The 19770-nt window shown below is 38.5% G+C and overlaps 1 protein-coding gene across 1 annotated transcript in view; it reads right to left on the bottom strand.

The window, feature by feature from the left end:
- Positions 1 to 230: 230 nt before the first annotated feature.
- Positions 231 to 19770, bottom strand: part of LOC125389392 (charged multivesicular body protein 1B2) — a 60124-nt gene continuing 40584 nt past the window's right edge. The window contains exons 6-8 of the mRNA XM_048417949.3: positions 2502 to 2545; positions 1238 to 1310; positions 231 to 808 (exon numbers count right to left, since the gene is read on the bottom strand). Coding sequence (XP_048273906.1) covers positions 764 to 808; positions 1238 to 1310; positions 2502 to 2545 — 162 coding nt within the window. The 3' untranslated portion in view covers positions 231 to 763. The remainder of the gene's footprint in view (positions 809 to 1237; positions 1311 to 2501; positions 2546 to 19770) is intronic.

Genomic DNA, 19770 nt, shown 5'->3' with positions numbered 1-19770 from the left:
AAAAAAACAACCCTACAACAAAACTAAACAAAATGGGCTGGGTATATGGCCCAAGAGTTAAGAGCACTGGCTATTCTTCTGGAAGGGCTGGGTTCAGTTCCCAGCCTCCACACGTTGGTTCACAACTGTCTGTAACTCCAGTTCCAGGGGATTCAATGTCCTCTTCTGGCCTCTGTGGACACCAGGCACACAAGTATTACAGTTATACATGCAGGCAAAACAACCACACATACAAAATAAAAATAATTTTTATAAGTCCTATAGAAAATGATACAGCCTATTTTGTGACGCTTGGGGCTATGTAAACATATTAAATAAACATGCTTTCCTTGTTTTTATTTTTACAAAATCACATTTCATCACAATGACTGAAAATTCCTTTCAATAAAAAAAACCCAAAGCTTACTCTGACAAAATTATTTTAGTTAGTAGTACTCTGCTGCTAGATGTTTCTCTACTATTTGAGGAAGATGTATAATATAAAGAAAATTAATGCTAGCTTTGTCAAAGACATCTACAAAAGTATGTACCTTACACCTTTACACATAATATTCCGAACTATAAAATCTGCCAATGTGGAAATTCCCTGGAATTTCTCAATGCACTGCAAATTACACAAGGCAAAATAAAGCATCATATATAAATAATGTTCAACCATTCTGGCATGTATGGTGTTTTTCTAACTAGAGTGCAACTTTATATATACAAACATAGAGGCTGTTTCAGACACACGTGGAGGAAACAGAAGCACCAGTTATTTAAGTTACACTTGATCACGAAGACGAGCAAGCCTCTGCGACAGTTCATCCTAGAGAAAGCCAAATTTACAAATCATCGAAGGCTGTGACAGATATGAACCATTAAAACATTTAACCCCTTTACATTTTAAATACAATTTAAAATCTTGTTTATAAAATTTATATAAACATTAGGCATTTAGTTTTCTTAAACAGCTAAAAAGAAACTTAAGAACTTAGAACAGCAGCTATAAATGTTACCAAAACAATCTAAAAAATGAAATGTGCATGAAAATTGAAAATGCCCACTATTACACAGCTACTGGCTGCACAGGTTTTGTTCATTTTAATGATGTGTCATAGTAGAAAAATACTCTTTATAAAAAGTGAATATATATTTCCTTGTATACAAATATATACATATCTTATAAATCATACATTTCCCAAATTTTAAATTTAAATATAAATAAGTATATGAATAAAAAAAATTCAACCTCTACCTGCTCCGTAGAAGCAACACTTGCACCAACAGAGCCTGTCTGCCCCTGTGGGAGCTCCATATTGAGATCAAGGCTAAAGATGAATTTACAAATAATCATATCAAATGAATGTTAACATAGACATTTTATAATAATCAAGTAGGTACTGCAAACTTGGCTACTATATCCTTTTATCACTTTAAATAAAAATTATGTTTACATGAAAATAGAACTTGAATGTCTTCAGAACAATTTTGGATACATGACTGACGATTTTAAAGTGTTTTTCTTGAGTTCAAATAGTAATCCATACAGGTGGTATAATATTGGAATAGAAAAGCCTGAGACATGATCTAATGCACTAAACAAATGAGCAAAATAATCATCATCTGTTGTACTCTATTTTCTGGATATTATTTGTCCTTTTTACTGTGAAGGCAAATTAATAAACTGTCAAAAATTCAAAGAAAAATGTAGCCTTAACACCCAGATTTAGTATTTTTGTTTTATTTCCATTTTAGTATCCAGTTCCTGAATTCTCTTAGTAGGAACCAGAAATTTCTTTCTTCTTATTTGAATTAAAATTTTAAAGATTTTTTTTCATTTTATTTACTTTAGATTTAGTTTTTTATGCTTTAAATGTTAAGTATAACTTTCACTTGTTGAAAATACATTTTCTCATACTATATACTTTGATTGTAGTTTCCCCACGGTCCACTCCTCCCAGTTCCTCTCCTTCCCACCTCCCCTCTCCTCTGCCTCCCTTCCTTTTCTGTCTCTCACTAGAAAAGAAAAGGCTTCCGACAGAAGGAAAAGAGCCCTAAGAGAAGGTGCAAAGATCAGAGGCCCGCTGGTTCACACATCCAGGAGTCCCATAAAAACACTTAGCTGAGAGCTATAATATGTACACAGAGGACCTGTTGGAGACCTGTGTAGGCTGTGTCCTTGCTGTTTCAGTCTCTGAGAAGTTATACAGGCCCTGTTCAGTTGATTCAGAGGTCCTCGAGGAACCAACTACACAGCTGAGGTTTAAAAAATTTAATGCAGCTGCCCAACTTCACATCACCCCACTGAAAGAGATTTGTTTGTTTGTTTACTGCTACAGGAAGGTTTTAAAGACAAAATTTTCAATCCATAGTAGTGTTTAGTAGTGCTATGCTCCAGTTCAGGACCTCACATATATTAGTCAAAAAACACTTAGCCACACTCTAACCCTATTTCATCAAATTTTAGAACCTCTATTAAATCAAGATTATTCAAAAGCACTCAACTAACAACACCTTACCCAGCTTCATCTGCCATTTCCTGAAGCAGCATATCCACTTGGTTCTGAAATAAAAAAATGAATTCATATTATTGTATTATTACCTTCTGGGTGGGTTTTCGGTGTGTGTGGTTTGGCTTTGGAAACTGATCTACAATTTTTAAAGTAGGGGCTACAGAGATGGCTCAGCAGTTCAGTTTCTAGTAGCATGTCCAGAGACTCACGTTTGCCTTTAATTCCCAAACATGGGGTGGGGGCGGTACAATGCCTCTGTCTTCCACAGACACACGTATTCACTAGTACACAGCTCCCAACATAATTAAAGGTAAAATTAACAAATCTTTTGGAAAATAGCCCAACTCACTGTTCTGCAAAACTTTTAAAACAAACCTTTAAAAAATACTTTTCTTGCCACAAGAGGGCGCTGAACCATTTCAGAGAGCCACATTCTGAACGTTAAGCATTTTAACTTAAGTTGTCTGAACAATATTGGCAGACAGATTCACATATAATTCACATCAGAGTAATGTAACACTCTAAGGGAGTGATTGAACTTAGAAATCCCTATAATAATACATTTTAGTTATGTGCAATAGATTTAAATTTAGCTTAGATTTATTATTCTGCAAAACCACAATTATGACATTAAAATGACTTTTCAGAAAGAAATATCAGTAGACAAAATATACCTAAAGTCTGTACCTACGGCACATAACCCTATGAGGGTTCAATTATGGGCTTAATTAATTGCAGAACAAAAACATTCTGAGTAGAAACTGACTTTTTACCTTGTTATCATTCCTACAACCCAGAAAGCTAATTGTTTACTTAGCATTTACATTGTGCTAGACATTACATGTAATCAAGAGGCGATTTAAACAATATAAGATCTATGTATGCTATATATAGACAATAGAACTATAAACAGGGAAACTGAGCATCATTGGGTTTTGATGTCTAATGGAGATAGTGGAGCTAATCACATACGGATTTCTGGTTATTTTGTTGCTGCTGTTGCTTTCCTGAGAAAGGGATTTCGCTATATAACTTAGGGTCCTGAAACTTGAAGCTCACTGGAAGCTCAGCTTCCAAGCGCTGGGCTTACAAGTACACACCATCAAAGCCAGTCCTAGTGTGAAACATTTACTGTGGTTGAGGAGTTCTCAAGAAATACAGTATGCTTAATCAGAAACCTCTTCTCATTTTAACACAGTTATTAAAAATATTTTGAACATACAAGAAGAAATTCTAAAATATGGTCACAGTTTAAAGCAAAAGATAAATATTCTTGTTGGGACCTTTCTTTCTCTTGTTCTTTCAACTACTTCAGAAATGTTTCCAAATGTAGAAAAGTTTCAAAAAATAATAAAAAAATAATAAAAAATAATAAAATAGCCCTATCTTTTTAAAAACTCCATATCTAAAGTAGTACTGTGTTCTGAAATCTAAATATTATACTGTATTATTCTACTGCTTACCTTCCTTAATCTTGTAAGATTTAAATTTTTGCTATCTATATATTTAGTTCATTCAATATAACTCTTTGCTGGATAATTGAAATATCTAAATATATTAAATTTAGCAAATTACTCTATTTATGGACATTTACTTTTTTATTAATTTCTTTCACAGGCAATGGTTAAATATTCATGTGTGTGTGTGTGTGTGTGTGTGTGGGTGTGTGTGTGCATCTTTGTTCACATGCCAGGAAATTCTGGGTGCATGAACTTGAAGGTGGAACTCCTGGATTATAGGGTATGTATATTTCCATTTACCCAGCTATTGAAGGGAGCAGGCAAAAGCACCTTGATCTGAGTATTGCCATTTTACTTCAGATTGCATTTTACCTACAGGGTGAAGTAAAGTTCAGGTTCCCAAGCCCTAGGGGAGCTAAGAACTTTCCAATGGCTGATCAACCTCTTTCCGAAACCACAGAAATCATCATTATGCATCTTTACTTCTTTAAGGCTGTTCCTAATGAAAAGGAACAAATGAATCTGATTGGTTGAACTGAAATATTTGCACTGTATATTGGCTGACAATGATGGGACACTCAAGGAAGCCCCTTGTCTCTAATTCCAGATTGGTGGAAATTGTAACCATAGCCTGGCACCAAATGTTTGTGATTTTTGTGCTTATAAACCCCACTTTTGCCCCAGCTTGGGACTGTCAGGAGAAACAAAGCTCCTGAGTCCTTGTCATGCAACTGTGATTGATCAGTAACTCACTTATGTGGTGATTCAATAAAACCTTTGTATCCCATAGGTGTTGTCTCTCTCCTTCCTCAAGGCACCTAACAGGCTAGGTGTAATACACTGTCCAAGAAGTTAACACCTGTTCATATTATTGTATAGACTATTGAGCTGTTGATAAGAAACACACTAGAGAGCGTAGGGAGGAGCTAAAAGAAGAAAAGCATTTGTGTTGCCTGTGTAAACATGTACCTATGCTTTGTGAGGATACATGGGGGACACATATAGTCGCATACAAGTGTGAGGGCAGAGGAGGCCATCAGGTGCCCTGTGGTATGTCTCTCCACCTTCTTCACTGGACACAGGGCTTGTCATCTAACCTGGACTTAGACTGGAGGTCAGTTAGCCCCAGGCATCTTTCCTGTCTCTGTCTACTGCAACACTGGGGTTATACAATGTTCCCGCCATGTCTAACTTTTTACACTGGTTCAGGAAGACTTGAACTCAAGTCCTCGTGCTTGCATGGCAGGTGATTTTACCCATAGAGCCATTTCCCTAGGCCCAGGGAAACTTAAAAAAAATGTTGGATGATTTATTTGCAATGCTATAAATATTATATTTAAAATAGCTATAAAAAAGATGGGGAAGGATTTTACATAGAGGAGAAGGCATAGGCATTGTATAGCAATCCTCATCAAAATTGTAATGGCTGCATTCACAGAACCAGGCAAAGGATCCTGAAATCTATATGAATATGCAAACCAATGCATATAGTCAAAGAAGTGAGACATAAAAGATCAAAGCTGGAAGGATAATAGCATCTTCCAAGACATACATCTGAAACCTAGTAACTAAAGTAGCATTAAGGTACTGGCCAAAAAGAAAGACACCAAGACCAATGGAACTGAATAGGCACATAGAAATAAACTTAAGCAACTGGTGCAGGACAGGAAGTAGAGGTGGGGCAATGAGAAAAGGAGCATTCTTGGGAAGAAGAAGCTCTTTGTGCATTCCTGGCCCATCCACTGAAGAAGCAAGATGTGAAATGCCCTGCTGAGAAAGGTACTGAGTCATGTGGCTAACATAGATAAGAATAATGGGTTAATATAAGTGATAAGAGCTAATACAAAGCCTAAGCTAATGGGTCAATCAGTTTATGATTAATGTAGACTTCTGTGTATTTTCTTTGGGATTTACTGGCTATGGGAACTGGGCAGGACAGAAACCGCCACAAGCCCGGCCTTCATGTAACACAATGACACCCACGTGGACAACTACATCCATATAAAACCTTATATGATGGTTACTTACTTCCTTACTTCCCAGAGCTTGGGAAGTAATTCTATACAGAAAAGAATAGAGTAAAGCATGGCTTCTTGGTAGCAGTAATTTCTCGGATCTGCTCTGCTTGCTAGACGCAAACGCTCTCATTTAAGAGAGGTTTCTTGACTCAGCTTTAGCTGCAAAACCCTGCAGCTCTTTAAGAGGTCCTGTCACGAAACACTTAAATGGTGTTAATAAAAGCTGACTGCATGCTGTTTGGTTTTCGGCCATAGCAGGAAAAAAGGTGTGTCATTTTAAAATGCCAGCTTTCTGGGCCATCCTGCCAGTGCAAACTCTGACTCTTTGAGGCAGGAAGTCAGGCTACAGAGAGAGCATTTGAGTGTCGTTTGTGGACACACTGTTGCCACTTGCTTGCTGGCAAGGACCTTGAAACCCCATAGAGTTGTGGCAATAAACATGGCTCTGGCTAGTACCTCAGCCATGATGCTGAAATCTCAGAAAGCTAAAAAATGGGCTGGATCTAGCCGTCAAAGCCACGGCTTTAATCCTCTCCATATTGCTTAGCAAATTAAAGACTCATGTGGTCAGAAAAAGAGAGATATACAGTAAAAGAAAGATTCAAAGTCGAAGAAAACCTCTAAATGGTTTACACTGTGTTAAAATTATATGCAGGCTAAAGGTTAAAGTCCTTAAAATAAAAAAGAGAGTAGTTGGGTGTGGTGGTACAAACCTTTAATCCCAATGCCTGAGAGGCAGAGGCAGATAAACCTCTGTGAGTTCAAGATGTGGTGCCACAAACTTTTAATCCCAAGGTTTGAGAAGCAGAGGCAGACAGATCTCTGTGAAATCAAGGTGTGGTAGCACACACCTTTAATCCAAGCACTTGGGAGGCAGAGACAGGCAGATCTCTGTGAGTTCAAGAACAACCTGGTCTACAGAATGAGTTCCAGGACAAAGATACACAGAAACCCTATCTCCAAAAGCCAAAAGTTAAAAGTAAAAATGAAAGAAATAGAGGTTAAAATAAAGCCACATAAAGATGAAAAATATACAGAGAATCTTGATACTGTATGTTATTGTGCTCTCTTTGAATTATTTGAATGCTGAGGACGGAGCAACAGCTGCTAGAAGATATTTGAATATAAATGCTGTTGAATTAATTCAAGATAGGTATTTTGAAAATACCTTTACTTCAAAATTGAAGTCAAAAGTATGTTACTTTGGAGAAGAGGATTTGCTTTTGTTTCCACAAGAAATGAGAGGCTGTGGAGTAAAGAAAAATCAGGCTTGATCAAGTAAGGCCACCTGAGAAATCTCTGGTAGGAACAGATGGCCCGGATATCTGAGTTCTACATCCAGAACAGATTCAAGACTGCTGCCTGAGATGATCAAGACTCACAGAATACTCCAGTCAGGACTTGATCATAATTCTAAATTTTCTTTAGGTCCCCATAAGATTATCAGTGCCCCCAACCAGCCGGAAGTAGCCTGGATACTATGCCCACATTCCCAAAAATGGACTATGGATATTCTTGTTTTCTTAAAAAAAAAGTGGGGGAATGGTGCGGGACAATTCTATATTCTGTCAATTATATTATAAATAAATGCTGATTGGTCGGTAGCCAGGAAGGAAGTATAGGTGGGAAAACCAGACAGGAAGTAGAGGTGGGGCAATGAGAGCAGGAGTATTCTGGGAAGAAGGAAGCTCTTTGAGCAGTCCTGGCCCATCCATTGAAGAAGCAAGATGTGCTCTGCCCTACTGAGAAAGGTACTGAGCCATGTGGCTAAAATAGATGAGAATAGATGAGAATAGATGAGAATAATAATAAGTGATAAGAGCTAATACAAAGCCTGAGCTAATGGGCCAATCAGTTTATGATTAATGTAGGCTTCTGTGTATTTTCTTTGGGATTTACTGGCTGTGGGAACTGGGCAGGACAGAAACCTCAATAAGCAGGACCTCGTGTTATAAGCAACTACTACATTAAAAATTTTTTGACAAAGGCACTAGAATTATACACTGGAGAAATATCAGTCACTTCAAAACATGATGCTAAGAAAGCAGCATTCAAAATACAGAAACTTGACATCCTTTCATGCTGTATGAAAGTCAAATCAAAGTGGAAAAAAATCATAAATATAAGATATGAAGCTCTGAAAACACAGGAGAAATACTTTCCATCATACTGAAAACATCTGTACAGGAAACAACTGGCAGAGTGAAGAAACAGGAGACTAGGAGAAAACATTTGTTAGATGCTTATCCATACTAGAATATACAAGGAACTACAAAAAACCCACAACAAATAATCCTAAATAGACCAAATAAAATAGGCAATAGATCTAAATAGGCATGCCTCAATAGAAGACGTACAAATCTCTAATAAACATTTGAAAAATGCTCAATGTCACCAACCCTGGTAAAAGCAAAACAAAATCAGAATGAGGTATCATCACAACCCAGTAAGAAGGGCTCATATCAAATAGAATTCAAATGCTGTTGTGGTTGAAAAACTGGATGCCTTGAACAACTGTTAGTGAGAATGTAAATTAGCACAGGTACTGTGAAAAACAGTAAGGAGGCCTCTCCAAAAATTATATAAAGGGCTATTGTTTGAGACTGAACTATTCTAGGGACACCTGAAAACAAAGGACAATCACAATTCACGAATCCTACAAACACTGCGTCACATTTAGACAGTAGAAGACATGGCCTATGGTGGCTTCAGAGCCACCTTTACTGGTGTAAATTCCTTCAAGCTAAGGTCACAGTAGACACTAATAGGCCTGAGTCCATGGTGAATAGTTCAACATATATAACAAATCAACAAATGTAACATAGCACACAAATTACGAACTAGAAATCACATGATAACCTAAACAGATGCAGAAAATGCCTTGACAAAGTTCAACATCACTTCATGACAAAAATTCTACGGATACTAGGAATAAAAGGAATATATACCAACACAACAAAGGCTATATTAATCTATGTCAATATATACTAAATGGGGGATTTAGATGTACAGAAGACCCTGACGAGAAAAAGCACTGGTTTCAAAGCGTATCAAACATCCATATTAACAAAACAGCACAGCACACAAACCAATAGAAATGTTTTACCACTTTAACTGAACTATTCATTTCTTCTACTTTTTATCTTTGTTAGGTCACAAAACTGGCCCCAAATGGTAGTTCTGGGGATAATGTTTTAAGATGAAGGCTGGACCACCATGTGGCCTAGATTTTGCTAGGAAACAGAAACCTTAAATATATCTCAGAAGCTTTTAAAAGTGGTTGATCGTTCCTAATTGCAACTGTTAGGGCCTCATCTTTCTAAAATAGTTCCCATGCTCACCACTTGGCCGTTCTGGCCCCCAAATTATTTCCCCTGTTATCTACCCATATAAAACCCAATAAGCTTTTGTGGCTGGGTGCTATACTGTGCTACTTGAAACAGCCTAGCAGTTTGCCCCAATAAACTGCTTTTCTTTCCATGGAGTAGCTTTGTTTAGTAGTTTTTTGTTGTGACTGTTTACAGTCTTCAATAACTGAAATTCTCTCTGATATGTCTTGTAATATGTTGGTGAGGCTTTCCTCTGAGATTTTTGTTTTTACAGTCTACATTTTTAAATTTCTACTCTGGGTTTTATTTCAGTTTTGGTTCCTTTAGTGTTTCTATTTCTTTGTTAAATTGCACTTTCATGTCTTAAATTTTTTTCATTAAACTATTTGTGTTTTCATAAAGGCATTTATTCAGACTCTAAGATACTTGAACATATTCATTGTTGTGATTTTGAAGTCTTTCCCTGTGCTTTAACTAAATAGCTTTTCTCAGGGCCTATTGCAATACAGTTGCTGGCTTCTGGAGGAAAAATATTGTCTTACTGTTCATATATGTGATATGCACTAGGATCTTCTAGGCATCTAGATTTATGATATCTGAAGTGTACCTTGGAGTAGCTAACTGTTCTCTTTGTTGTGTGAATGTTCTGTTATTTGGTTGCTATTGCCTACTCTAGGTCCTAGGCATGTGTGGTGGATTTGAGGCTCCTGATAGAAAAGAACAGTTTTATGGGTCGGAGGGTAACTCAAAGGAATGAAGGTAGGCTAGGAGAAAAGGCTGAGAAGAGTAGCTGGGAAGAGCTAGAGGAATTAGGGTCCTCATGAAGAAGTGCTGTTCTCATGGAGTGAAACTAGGTGGGAGAGGGGCTCTGCAGCTGCTTTAGGATGAACAATAACTCTAGAGAGAACAGAAGAGAGAATACAAATTGCCTGTGTTTCAGCCCTGTGTGCCTGAGTAGAAAGTGTGCCTGTGGCTTGGCAGGTGACATAGAGAAATGGAGATGGGATAGAAGGTAAGGCTGGAAGGGACAGTGGGAAAGAGTTAAAGGGACCCTGAGTCCTGCAGCAAGTGGTGGAGTCCCAGGGGAATGGAGGTGGGGTGGGAGGCAGCAGGACTAAGGGTAAGTCTGAGGAGAATGGGATGGAAGGGTCTACACCAAAAGCCTCCCTTCAGGGAATGGAGGTGGGGTGGGAGGAGGGGCTCTTGAAAGGAGGCTGAAGAAGAATGAAAAGTCTGGAGAAGAGAAGACAAAAGAATAAAGAAAATGAAAAAAAAAACCACCACGTATGTCACCACTTAAGTCATCTGATTGTGTAGAGGTACAAACCATAAATTAAAAGAGATATTTCAATAAATTTTGCTGAGAAATATGGGAAAACTGGATATCCACATTTAAAAGAATGAAACTAGACTCCTATTTCTCATCCTACATAAAAATAAAATCAGAATGAATTAACCACCTTAATGTGAATCTTGAAACTGAAAAAGTTAAGGAAAATATAACAAACTCCCAGTAATAGGAATAGACATGACGTTTCTGAAGGAGGAAATAGTAAAGATAACCTGAAGATGGGAGGGAATTTTTGCCAGTTGTGTTTCAAACAGGTAATTAATATAAACTTAAAACCCTAAGCAGTCAAAATAAATAAAGTGAACACAGAGTTTTGAAAAGAAGTACACATGGCCAAAAATGTATGAAAAGACACCCTAGCACTAACTGCATGAGAATGACTATCATAAAGAAAACAAATACAGGCGGGCCATCTTCACTTTCCTTCCTGTCCAACATTGTAATTTCCCCAGGCACATCTCCAGCTCTGTAACAGACTGCTCGCAGGGTCTTGTCCTCCCTGTCTTCCTTCCCTGGAGACTCCACCTAACCTTGCAGCAGACCCATCTTTCTTTCTTCCTGTTTATTCTTTCAACCCCACTTGTAGTCCATCCCCTTTCTTTCCTGTCATGCCCCCAATCCTAAAAACATTTTCTATACAGAATCCCCAGTGGCCACACCTGGCAGGACCTCAGGTACGTAAACCACACTATCCTTCCTCTCTTCCACTATGATCTCTCTATTGCCACCCTCAGTCCTGTAACAAACATCTGGATTCCATGTGCCTCTCCTACCTCAGCTTAATTCACTGTAGACTGCAACACCTGGTTCAGACCCAGGGCACTCCTTCCCCTTTCATCCCTACCTCTCTAGATAATTCTAAGCCTTACTGTAACCCTCTTCCCACCACTCCTCCAAGTCCCTGTGAAGCACAGCACTAGGTGTGAGTAGGATTCCCTTAGCTCTTTTTTGATGCCTGTCTCAGCCTTTTCTCCTGGCCCACATTTATTCCTCTGTACAACCCACTAACCTACAGAAGCACTCCCCTCCAGGCAACACAGAGCCACCACACTTCCCTAAGATCCAGAGACAGAAAGAGAAACCAAGGAATGAAACACCCACCCAACTGGGACCAAATATCAAACCTAGAATCCCAATCATTCCTGCGGTCTGCGCGTGAATCTGGGATCGAGGGAGTAGGCAAGAACCAGAGATCTCTGCGGGCCCAGGCGTGAGTCTGGGACCTCAGAGGTCATAGGCCTGAGGCAAGACTTCTGTGGGTCCAGGCATTGGTCTGGGACGTCAAAGGGAATAGGCAGGAACCAGAAACCTCTGCGGGTCTGAGTGTGAGTCTTTGACATCTGAAGGAGAAAGCCTGAGCCAGGTCCTATGCAGGTGTGGGTACACCTGATCTTGGGAACTCAGAGGGAGTAGATTGGAGCCAGAGTCCTTTACAGGACCAAACCTAAGCCATGGACCTCTGCAGGAATGGATCCAGACCAGGGACATTTACAGAAACAGGTCTGAGTCAGCAACCTAGACTAGAGTAGGTCTGAGACAGCAAACTCCAAGGGAGCTGAGCAAAGCCTGGGAGTGCTGAGCGACCTCCAGGAACACGGAGTGACCAACATGGTAACTATAACCATGGCACTGACTGTACCACAAGGAAGAACCATCTGAGCTTTGGAGTCACTGGTACTTAGAACATTAGTCAACAGAATCACTGACAGCTCCAAACACACTTACTAGAGGAAAAGATGAGTAGAAAAGGTAAGAACACATGCAACACCACAAAAAGCAACATGACACCAGTAAAACCTAAAAACTCTACAGCAGCAAGACTTGAACAACCAAATATAGATGAAGCAGAAGAAAATGACCTAATAAATAACTTCAGGAGAATGTTTGAAAGGCTTAAAAAGGAAATGAGAAATTCCCTCAAAGAAATGGATGAAAAGACAAACAAAAAATTGGAAGACATCATCAAATCAATTAAAGAAAACCAAGAAAAAGAAATTAAACATATGAAAGACATGACATGACATCTCCAGAATCCAGGGAGCACGAAACTAGAAGAATTGAACACCCTACTCCAGAAGAAATAGAAGAAATTGACTCTAAGCAGATCTTTATGAAAATAATAGAGGAACTTAAACAGGAAGTGAAAATCTGCCGTAAAGAAATGGAAGATAAGTATAACAAAAAGATTGAGGAAATGAGTAAAGAAATGGAAGAGAAATATACCAAAAAGTTTGAAGAAATGAGTAAATCCATAAATGAAATTCTGGGAAACCAAGAAAAAACAATCAAACAGGTAATGGAAACAGTTCAAGATTTGAAAACTGAAATGGAGTCAATGAAGAAATCACAAACCGAGGGCCGGCTGGCTATGGAAAATCAAGGTAAACGAACAGAGACTTCAGAAACAAGCATAACCAACAGAATACAAGAGATAGAAGAAAGAATCTCAGACTCTCAGAGGACACCATAGAGAAATTAAACGCTCTGACCAAAGAAAACAGCAAATCCAACAAATTCTCATCACAGAACATTCAGAAATTGTGGGACACAACAAAAAAAAACGAATCTAAAAATAATAGGAATTGAAGAAGGAGAAGAATTGCTGATCAAGGGTCCAGAAAATATATTCAACAAAATTATAGAAGAAAACTTCCCCAACCTAAAGAACGATATCCCTATGAAGGTTCAAGAAGCATACAGAACACCGAATAGACTGGATCAAAAAAAAAAATCACCTCGCCATATAATAATCAAAACACAAAACAGATTAAAGAAAGAATATTAAGAGCTGCAAAGGATAAAGATCAAGTAACTTATAAAGGTAAACTTATCAGACTTACACCAGACTTTTCTATGGAAACCATGAAAGCCAGAAGGTCCTGGATAGAGGTACTGCAGAAACTAAGAGACCATGGATGCAAGCCCAGACTACTATACCCAGCCAAGCTATCGTTCACTATCAACTGAGAAAACAAAATATTCCAGGATAAAAACAAATTTAAACAATACGTAGCTACAAATCCAGCCTTACAGAAAGTATTAGAAGGCAAATCACAACCCAAGGAATCCAACATTCCCAACACTGCCTATAATAACTCAGACATCTAGCGACCCTTCACAAGCACAACTCAAAGAAGGAAAACACATACACTCTACCACCCAAAAAACTGACCGGAGTCAACAACCACTGGTCATTAATATCACTTAATATCAATGGACTCAATTCACCTATAAAAAGGCACAGACTTAGAGATTGGATACGAAAACAGGATCCAACATTCTGCTGTTTACAAGAAACACACCTCAACCACAAAGACAGACATCTACTCAGAGTAAAGGGCTGGGAAAAGGTTTTCCAAGCAAACGGACCTAAGAAACAAGCAGGTGTGGCCATTCTAATATCTAACAAAGTTGACTTCAAACTAAAATCTATCAGAAGAGATAGAGATGGACATTTCATACTCATAACAGGAACAATTCATCAGGAGAAAGTCTCAGTCCTGAATATCTATGCCCCTAATATAAAGGCACCCACTTATGTAAAAGAAACACTTCTAGAACTCAAGGCAGTCATCAAACCACACACACTAATAGTAGGAGACTTCAACACACCTCTCTCACCAATGGACAGATCAATCAGACAGAAACCCAACAGTGAAATAAGAGAATTATTGGAGGTATTGAATCAAATGGACTTAACAGATATCTACAGAACATTCCACCCAAATAGGAAAGACTATACCTTCTTCTCTGCAGCCCATGGAACCTTCTCAAAAACTGACCACATACTTGGTAACAAAGCAAACTTCCACAGATACAAAAAAAATATTAGTAACCACCTGTGTCTTGTCAGACCACCATGGATTAAAGTTAGTATTCAACAACAATGCTACCCCCAGGAAGCCATCAAACTCACGGAAGTTGAACTGTCAACTATTAAATCACCCCTGGGTCAAGGAAGAAATAAAGAAAGAAATTAAAGTCCTTGAATTTAATGAAAATAAAGACACAACATACTCAATCCTATGGGACACTATGAAAGCAGTGCTAAGAGGAAAGTTCATAGCACTAAGTGCCCAATTAAAGAAAACGGAGAAAGCACACATTGGAGACTTAACAGCACACTTGAAAGCTCTAGAAAAAAAAGAAGCTGATTTACCCAGGAGGAGTAGAAGACTGGAAATAATCAAACTGAGGGCTGAAATCAACAAAATAGAAACACAGAAAACAATCCAAAGAATCAATGAAACAAAAAGCTGGTTCTTGGAGAAAATCAACAAGATCGACAAACCCCTATCCAAACTAATCAAACGGCAGAGAGAGAACATGCAAATTAAAAAGATCAGAAATGAAAAGGGGGACATAACCACAGACACAGAGGAAATTCCGAGAATCATTAGATCTTACTACGAAAGTTTATATGCCACAAAGCTGGAAAATGTAAAAGAAATGGACATCTTTTTAGATAAGTACCATATACCAAAGTTGAACCAAGAACAGGTGAACAATCTAAATAGACCTGTTAGTCGTGAAAAATTAGAAGCTGTTATCAAAAATCTCCCTAGCAAAAAAAAAGCCCAGGATCAGATGGTTTCAATGCAGAATTCTACCAGAACTTCCAGGAAGAGCTAATACCTATACTTCTTAATGTATTCCACAATATAGAAACAGAAGAGTCATTGCCAAACTCCTTTTATGAAGCTACAGTTACCCTGATACCAAAACCACACAAAAACACAACCAAGAAAGAGAATTACAAGCCAATCTCACTCATGAACATCGACGCGAAAATTCTCAATAAAATACTGGCAAACCGAATCCAAGAACACATTAGAAAAATTATCCATTATGATCAAGTAGGCTTCATCCCAGAGATGCAGGGCTGGTTCAACATATGCAAATCTATCAATGTAATCCATCATATAAATAAACTGAAAGAAAAAACCATATGATCATTTCATTGGATGCTGAAAAAGCATTTGACAAGATTCAACACCCATTTATGATAAAGGTGTTAGAGAGACTGGGGATACAAGGATCATACCTAAATATAATAAAAGCAATATACAGCAAGCCGACAGCTAACATCAAATTGAATGGAGAGAAACTTAAAGCCTTTCCACTAAAATCAGGAACACGACAAGGCTGTCCACTCTCTCCATACCTCTTCAATATAGTGCTTGAAGTTCTAGCAATAGCAATAAGACAACATAAGGAGATCAAGGGGATTCAAATTGGAAAGGATGAAGTTAAACTTTCGTTATTTGCTGACGATATGATAGTGTACATAAGCGACCCTAAAAACTCTACCAAAGAACTCCTACAGCTGATAAACACCTTTAGTAATGTGGCAGGATACAAGATCAACTCCAAAAAAATCAGTGGCACTCCTATACACAATGGATAAAGAAGTAGAGCGGGAAATCAGAGAAACATCACCTTTCATGATAGCCACAAATAGCATAAAATATCTTGGGGTTACTCTAACCAAGGAAGTGAAAGACCTATTTGACAAGAACTTTAAGTCTTTGAAGAAAGAAATTGAGGAGGATACCAGAAAATTGAAAGACCTCCCCTGCTCTTGGATTGGAAGAATCAACATAGTAAAAATGGCAATTCTACCAAAAGCAATCTATAGATTCAATGCAATCCCCATCAAAATCCTTTCAAACTTCTTCACAGACCTTGAGAGAACAATAATCAAGTTTATATGGCAAAACAAAAAACCCAGGATAGCCAAAACAATCTTATACAATAAAGGAACTTCTGGAGGCATTACCATCCCTGACTTTAAACTCTATTTCAGAGCTACAATATTGAAAACAGCTTAGTATTGGCATAAGAACAGAGAAGTCGACCTATGGAATCGAATAGAAGACCCAGATATTAACCCACAAACCTATGAACACCTAATATTCGACAAGGGAGCTAAAGGTATAAAATGGAAGAAGGAAAGCATCTTTAACAAATGGTGCTGGCATAACTGGATGTCAACCTGTAGAAGAATGAAAGTAGATCCATATCTATCACCATGCACAAAACTCAAGTCCAAATGGATTAAAGACCTCAACAATAATCTGTCCACTTTGAACCTGATAGAAGAGAAAGTGGGAAGTAGTCTACAAGATATAGGCAAAGGAGGCCACTTCCTAAGTAGAACCCCAGTAGCACAGACAATAAGAGAAACAATGAATAGATGGGACCTACTGAAACTGAGAAGCTTCTGTAAAGCAAAGGACACTGTCAGTAAGACAAAAAGGCTACCTTCGGACTGGGAGAAGATCTTCACCAACCCCTCATCAGACAAAGGTCTGATACCCAAAATATACAAAGAACTCAAGAAACTAGACACTAAATCTCTAATTAACCCAATTAAAAAATGGGGTACTAAACTGAACAGAGAATTCACAACAGATGAACTTCGAATGGCCAGAAGACATTTAAGGACATGCTCAACCTCCTTAGCGATCAGGGAAATGCAAATCAAAACCACTTTGAGATACCATCTTACACCTGTCAGAATAGCTAAACTCAAAAACACCAATGATAGCCTATGCTGGAGAGGATATGGAGTGAGGGGAACACTCATCCATTGTTGGTGTGAATGCAATCTTGTACAGCCGCTGTGGAAATCAGTGTGGCGGTTTCTCAGGAAACTGGGAGTCAACCTCCCTCAGGACCCAGCAATTCCACTCTTGGGAATATACCCAAGAGATGACCTATCATACTACAAAAGTATTTGTTCAACTATGTTCATAGCTGCACTATTTGTAATAGCCAGAACATGGAAACAACCTAGGTGCCCCTCAATAGAAGAATGGTTAAAAAAGGTGTGGAACATATACACATTAGAGTTTTCCTCAGAGGTAAAAAACAATGACATCTTGAATTTTGCATGCAAATGGATGGAAATAGAAAACGTTTACTGAGTGAGGTAAGCCAGACCCAAAAAGAGGAATATGGTATGTACTCACTCATAAGTGGATTCTAGCCATAGTTAAAGGTCTGTGAGTCTATAATTTGTGATCCTAGAGAAGCTAAATAAGAAGGTGAACCTGAAGAAAATCATATAGTTATCCTTGTGGATATTAGAACTAAGCAAGAATGCCAGGCAAACTCGGGTGCATGGGGGGTGGGGGGTCGAAGTAGGGGAAGATGGTTAGAGAGAGGGGAGTGGGGGAGGATTGGGGATGGCTTGGGGGAATGGGGGGGGGAGGGAGGAAGGATGGTTCTGGGAGCAGGGAAATTCATATCTCAACTAAGGGAGCCATTTTAGGGTTTGCAAGAGACTTGATTCTGGAGGGGTTCCCAGGCCCAAGGAGAGGTCCCCAGTTTGTTCCCTGGCAGCAGAGGAGAGGGTGCCTGAACTGGCCTTGGCCCATAACCATACTGACGAATATTTTGCATGTCACCACAGAACCTTCATATGGCGATGGATGGAGATAGAGACAGAGACACATATTGGAACACTGGACTTAACTCCCTAGGTCCAAATGAGAAGCAGAGGGAGGGAGATCGTGAGCAAGGAAAGCAAAATCAGAGGGGGCCTTCATCCAACGATGGATGGAGATAGAGACGGAGACCCACATTGGAGTACTGGAAGTCAGGACCACGAAGGGTGCGTTCTCCCACTGATACAAGGGGACTGATCGAATGAGAGCTCACCAAGGGCAGCTGGACTGGGACTGAACGAGCATTTGATCAAACTGGATTCTCTGAATGTGGTTGACATGGGGGCTGACTGAGCCCCTGAGGTCCAAATGAAGACTGAGAAACCATTGACAATAGCACTGGGTCTTGTTTCGTCTGCATGGACTGGCTTTTTGGGATCCTGGCCTGTTTGGATGCTCACCTTCCTGGACCCGGAGGGAAGTGGGAGGAACTTGGATTCCCCACAGGACAGGAAACCTGGACTGCTCTTGGGAATGGTGAGGGAGGAGGAAAGGGAGTGGGGGGAGTGGGAGGGTATTGGGAGGAGGGGAGGAAGTGGAAAGAGTGTTTTCGGATACTTGAATAAACAAAAAAAAAATTATTTCTGTTCAAATAAAGCCATCATACTGGCAGAGAACAGTTTTAAGGCAATTTATTGAATAGGAGAAACATAATTATTTCACACGTTCCTTTAACAGGAGCTATAAAAAATAATCTTGTTTAAATTTCAAGACTAGTATATAAAACATAGGTGTTTATAACCACATAATACATCCACTTACAGTTCATGTTGCTTCCTATCTAAATGGAAAGATTAGTGTCCTCACTGCTGTTGTAAAATATCATGACCCAATGTAAAAGAGAGAGAGAGAGAGAGAGAGAGAGAGAGAGAGAGTGAGAGAGAGAGAGTTTATTTTGGCATTTGATTGTAGAGAGATAAAGGTGCACCATTACAGGGAACCAGAGTTATTGAGTGACAGGCATGGTAGCTGGAGAAAGAAGTTGAGAGCTCATATTCTACAAACATGATGTAGAAAGAGAAACTGGAAGTGTTTTAGATTTTTCAACATGGAATATCTGTTTCCAGTAATGAACTTTTTTCATCGTCAGCATTTCCTAGTTTACCCCAAATAGTGCTACCAATTGGGACAAATTCTTCTGTTAACAAATCTAATGGGGTCATTTCTCATTCAAACAACCACAATTGATCTTCGCTATATTCTTGCTGTTAAAACTATATAAAAGTATGTATTTATCACATTAAAGACAATAATAGATCTTAAAATTAAAAAACAAAACAAAACTAGAAGTCAACAGCAATACTAATTCCAGAAAGCCCACAAAAACATGGAAATTAAATAATGCTCAGCTCAATCATCAATGGGTCAAGGAAGAAATAAAGGGAGAAATTAAAGACTTCCTAATTTAAATCAATGAAAATGACTACACAACATACCCAAATTTATGGGTTACAATAACAGCAGTGGTAAGAGGAAAGTTCATAGCACTAAATGCCTACATAATGAAGCTTGAAAAAAATCCCACACTAGTAAATTAACAGAACATTTGAAAACTTTAGAAGAAAAACAAGCAAACTTACCTAAAAGAACTATATGGCAAGAAATAATTATATTGAGAGCTGAAATCAACAAAATAGAAACAAAGAAAACAGTACAAAGAATCAAT

This window comes from Myodes glareolus, chromosome X, assembly GCF_982192425.1.
Source record: "Myodes glareolus chromosome X, mMyoGla1.1, whole genome shotgun sequence".
Taxonomy (NCBI): Eukaryota; Metazoa; Chordata; class Mammalia; order Rodentia; family Cricetidae; genus Myodes; species Myodes glareolus.
The sequence above is the reverse complement of the archived record's forward strand: the minus strand, read 5'-3'. Positions and strand labels throughout refer to the sequence as shown.